We start from the raw sequence: 5,229 nt of genomic DNA on the forward strand, positions 1-5,229 counted from the left end.
GTTCTCAAGAATATATAAAAAATAAAGACACCGTCATTGTCTGTGAGGCCCTAACAAAATAGTTTCAAGCAAGCGCCCAGAAGGAGAAACCGAAATCGAGGACAACCGGGACTTTCCAATCCGAGCTTGCATGCAGAGGGTGAAAAGGAACGGGACGGGGGGGTGGTCGGGACGCGGGGCGGGGGGAGTCGGTTTACTCAGGAAAATCGGGGAGCTGCTCGAGGGCACAGAAGATGTCCAGGCAGGAGAGATGCCATTTGCCGCCCTTTTGCGTGCGGTTGTGGCGCAGGGTTTCTTTTCCGAATGCAAGAAGGTCTTCCCCGGAATTTCTAGATTTCCCTCCTCTATCCTTCTTCCAAGGAAAACTGCCCGGCTTAGAACAACAGCGGAGATTGGGGACAGACAGGCATTCTCTTACTACGAACGAGCAGCCCGGATGGGGGGAAATTTAAGCGAGTTCAGAGCTTCAACCGATCGCAGCATACAGTATTGTCATGTAACCACGTTCGACCCCAAACCGGTTGCTACTATAGGCTAAGCTGCAAAATCCTTCATTCAGACCAAGCAGGACGTCACAAAAGAGGGTGCAACTCACGAGTGCTCCAGAACTCCTCGGTGAAAGGGGTTCAGGCATCAGAGGAGGGGAACAAAAAAAAAAAAGCCCCCCAAACTCGGCTAAACTTTGCCCATGAAGGAATCCTCGCCTACTCTTATTTTTCAAAGCTGTTTCCACCCCAGTTTGCTCAGATCGGCCTGTTTGCTGCCCAGGAGCTCTAGGAATCCGGAAGGCAGTTAAATTGGACTTGAGTGTCAATCAATAACAGAGACGCGCAGCTCCATTTCTTCCATAGGCTTCCCGATTGAACAGACGCAACAAACAGGCTGAACTTTGCCTATTTTCTTGGAATTAAGCCCCCCGCCCTGCCCCCCGACGCTGCAACTTGTAGAGCTCCGGCAGGCTGACGGCAGGCACCTACAGCTTCCTCCGAAGTAAGTTTGCAGAGGCTCAAAGCCCTCGGCGTGGATAAGACGTGTGCCCCCCTCTACCCCGACGGGGGAACGGAGCTCACATCCAGAGAAAGGCTTGGAAAACCTCGGCCACCCAAACTGATCGGCAACAGTGCCGCAAAAGGCCCACCCGAGAGTTTTGCAGCTGCGAACAAGTCCAAGGCCGAGAGACAGAGAGAGACGAAGAAAGCAGCGAGTTTCTCCCCGCCATTCTTCAAGGGCGGCTTGCAGGCTGTTTCCTCCTCCCTCCTTCCCGCCTGTACCCCCACCCACCCCCGGTCTGGTTGAGCCAACGGGTCGGTAGGCTAACCTTCCGGGAAACGAAAGACGAACTCCCCCCTTCCAGTTCAACAGTTACCTTTGCAAAGTCTTGTTTGGCTCCCCTCTCCCTTTACGTTGGATGCCAGCCCCCGTTGCCCCGAACGGACTTCTGGGGGCGAGACCGGCTGGGAGGAAGGCGGGAAAGCGGGGCGAGAAGAGGACGGAGGCGGTTTGGGGAAGAGAAGACAACGAGGCATGCACGCGAGATCCCTCCCGGGACGGAGGCTGAGCTTCTCGGACTCCGCTCACCCCCCAACCGGCAAAGGGCCCGGCTGATCTTGGGCGCCCGACCTGCCCAGCTCCGCCTGCCGGCCGCTCACTTGAGCAAGTCCTTGGCTTCCGTGGAGATGCGGGCTAGGCCGGCCGTGGGGGTGGGAAGGGCGGCCAGGTGTGGGGGCGGGGGCACCTGGCAGATGCTGCAGGGGCAAGGCAGGCCAGCCCAGTGCTGGAAGCCGCTACCGCCACCGCCACCGCCACCGCCGCCTCCGGTGAGCTGAAGGGCGGGCGGGGCGGGCGGCGTCTTGAGCAAGGAGTGGGGCGGCCGGAGTGCGCCGAGGCCGGGCAGGGAAGCGCTGCTGGCAGGCGCCAGCGCGGCGCCCAGGATGGGGTGGACGGCGCCGGCGGCGTGGGCCGGGTGCCCGGCGGCGTGGGCCACAGTCCCGCAGTGGAAGGCTGCGTGGTGGCCACCGTAAATCTCGCCCACCAGCCTCTTCATCTCTTCCAGTGAGCTGGTGAGCATCAGGATGTAGTTGCGGGCCAGGAGGAGCGTGGCGATCTTGGAGAGCTTCCGCACCGACGGGCCGTGGGCATAGGGCATCACCTCGCGGAGGCCGTCCATGGCCAGGTTGAGGTCGTGCATGCGCTTGCGCTCCCGCCCGTTGATCTTCAGCCGCAGCTGCTGGAGGTCCTGTTCGGAGAGCTGCTTCTTGATTTTGTACTTGCTGCTCTCGCCGGACGACCCTTTGGCGCCGCTCCGGGAAAGGCCTTCGCCGGCGCCCTTCTGTCCCACTTCGCTCTGGGTGGACGACACCGAGTGGTGGTGATGGTGATGGTGGTGGTGGTGGTCCCTCAGGTACATCTCCTCCATGTCCGGCGAGGAAGCTCTGCTGGAGACCGAGCTGGAGTCAGAATTCATGATCTGGGCTGGGAGAAGGAAGGCGGGGCGGGAGCGGGCTTCCCTGCGCGGGGAAGGAGGAGAGCCGCCCAGGCAGCAGCCGCAGTCTACTTAACGCCTCTGTCCAGGGAAAATGGAAGAGCCCGAGAAGGGGCCCGGCCGACTGGCCGGGGACGCTGCAGCCCTCCCTCCCCCTCTCCGGGAGACCCGACCGACGGCCGGGCGCGCCTGGGCTTGATCTAAGCTCGCCTCCGAAGGCGAGGGGCTTTTATAGAGCTGTGAGCAGCCGGGAGACAAAAGGAGTCCTCCTCTCGCGGAGGGGCTCCTTGCGATGACGCGCCATTCTTTGGGGCGGTGCTCCTCAGGTTTATCCAGGACCCCCATTCGCGGGCACTGTGGGGCCGCCCCGGGACCCCTCCGCCGCTGCCCCGCGGGACTCGCGGAGGCCCCGCCCCTCCCGGGATTGACAGTCAGAGCTTCGCTCACGGCCCTGCCTCCCCGACGCCGCTGGGAGATCCCTTGGCGTTCCCTCCACCCGACGCCCCGGGCGAACTGGACCGCCTGGGCTTCGGAAAGGGAATCCGGGAGGTACGAAGTCTGGGCAGAGAGGCGCCCCAAAGGAACGGGGTTCAGCTCCGCCGAGCTCAGCCCAGCCAGCTGGATTCTGGCAACTCTGCGGCTCTGGCCACTGGCCGAAGCTGCTGGAGGCTTCCGTCTGCTTGCCGTCCTCGGCAACTTCGCTTGGGAGAGAGCACCACTGAGTGCGGAGAAGACTGCTCCTTAGGACACGAGTAGAGGCTTGCGCGGGCAAATACCCCCTCTAGGCCTTGGACAGCCCAGAAAGATCCTGAGAAATTTTGGGGAGTCCGATTCCACCACCCGAATCCCAGCTAGATTTGCTGGAAGGTAAAAGGATGCTGCTGTCAATGATGCGAGGCTGGCCCACGTTTCTTTGCCTTTACCTCACTAGGTAGCCCTGAAAAATTCCTAGCGGCTGAAGCCCTTGCCTTGATTCGCGCAGCCGGCGAAACCTCCTTCCCTCCCGCCGGAATAGCCCAAGCGCTTTCCCGCTGAACCGAACGAAGCTGCGCCCGAGATTTCCAACCCAGGCAGGCTTTGGAGCAATTATTTGCAGCAGATCTCCGATTGTTCCAAAAAGATAAAGGGGTTGTTTGGGTTGACACTATCAGAAGGTAGGCCGTTTTTTCTTGAATAACCCTTTTTCACAGAATTTCCTTCCTCCCATCTGTCTCCCACGTTCTACTGCTAAAATTAACCAGCTTTTTGCAAAGCTTCTTTTCCCCATATGCTACACGTGCCCCTCCCTTGCGTATCAGGAGGCGATAAATAAAGGCGTGAACTGGCCGGGTGGGAGGAGAGAATAGGACAGCTGCATTTCCCGAACTTGCTTTTTAACGTTTCTGAGTGGAATACTTTTCCTCCCATTACGTTAGAATTTTTCTATGTGGGAATTTCTATGCATCTTTCTTGATCTACGGCCCCTTTTAAAACTTGGGCTTTGGAAAGCCCGTTCTGTCTAGTTAGTGTGTTCAGCAAAACCTTGATATTTCCATTTTGAAATACATAAAGGCAGCGTGATCAGTTGATTCCGGCAGAATTACTTCGGCCGTGTTCTCAGGCTCACTTAGTCAGGAGTAGGTTCATTTGATCTCAGTTTGCTGATGTTAGAGGCGACACTTCCAGGATTGCGCCGTTCCGTGTCGGGGCGCGCGCCTTGTTGGCTCAGTACAGTGGTAACAGGCTGCTGATCGAGGAGCAATGCGCTTCCAAATACTGTAAATATGTTTTCCGATCAGTGAATAAGCATGAGGAAAACAGTCGGAGCACAAACGTTCCGGTGTCCTCCCCTTGCTTGTTTCCTAATGGCCGATGGCAAATTGTTTCCATTGGGTGAAATGAGAATCAATTATATAAAAAGGAAATTCTCTTTGGGTAAAATTATGTATGAACAGAGAATCCTTGCTTAACTGGGAAAAAAAAAAAACCTTCTTCAAAGACAGCAATATTTTTCTCCCTCCAGCAATTTCGCCTCCTTTTTGCCTAAAAAAATTGTAATTTAAAAACATGAAGAGTCATCCCGATTCTAAACGTGTTTGCTGGAAAATTAATCCTTTGGTTCCAAGGTGTTTACATCCAAACTCTTGATCTACTATTGTTGTTATCAGAAAGTACTTATTTAACCACCTGACTTTGATTTTCCAGTAAACAAGATGTAAAGTTGAACTGGAGCACTAAAACTCCTTCCAAATAAACTGGGCTACTCTTCTAGCTTAGTCCTGTGCAGGTTTAATTGAAAATACACCCCACTGGGTGGGTTCGAATTAGGTTAAATAGGTTGGGTCCTAGTTTATGATTAACCAGGCCATCAAGTTAAAGCCATAATATATTGGGGGGGGGGATCTCATCAACTGCTGTGTTTTTTGCAAGTTGTATGAACAGAGCCGATGTCTTTGATGGTGCATTGCCTGCTCAAGGGAGATGTGCAGAATCACAGATTGAAGATGTAGTCATGGGAGTAGTGCAGGACCTCAGGCTTGATCCCAGCAATGCACCCAGGCAACTGCTGGGTAGAAGCAAGACAATCCAGAGGGTAGTGGGGCACGCAACCTGCTTAACCAGATCAGTTAAAGAGTTAGCATGGCTACATTATGCTGAACTTGCATGGTGTTAACCCCGAGGTTTTCCCCACATTGTGCACTTGGTGAAGGCAGACCATTCAGTTAGTTTATCTTGTCTAAACCAATACCTTAACTCAGCAGTCAGGC

The 5,229-nt window shown here is 55.6% G+C and overlaps 1 protein-coding gene across 1 annotated transcript; it reads right to left on the reverse strand.

Annotated features, from left to right (window-relative positions):
• Nucleotides 1-1,628: 1,628 nt before the first annotated feature.
• OLIG3 (oligodendrocyte transcription factor 3) lies at nt 1,629-2,464 on the reverse strand. Its single transcript, XM_007429791.2, has one exon. The coding sequence runs from the start codon at nt 2,462-2,464 to the stop codon at nt 1,646-1,648; it is 819 nt and encodes a 272-aa protein (XP_007429853.2). The 3' UTR covers nt 1,629-1,645.
• Nucleotides 2,465-5,229: the final 2,765 nt, after the last annotated feature.

The sequence above is a fragment of the Python bivittatus genome, unplaced genomic scaffold, assembly GCF_059951505.1.
Source record: "Python bivittatus isolate LINGU-HERP-01145 unplaced genomic scaffold, Pbiv_v1 ctg000020_np1212, whole genome shotgun sequence".
Classification (NCBI taxonomy): domain Eukaryota; kingdom Metazoa; phylum Chordata; class Lepidosauria; order Squamata; family Pythonidae; genus Python; species Python bivittatus.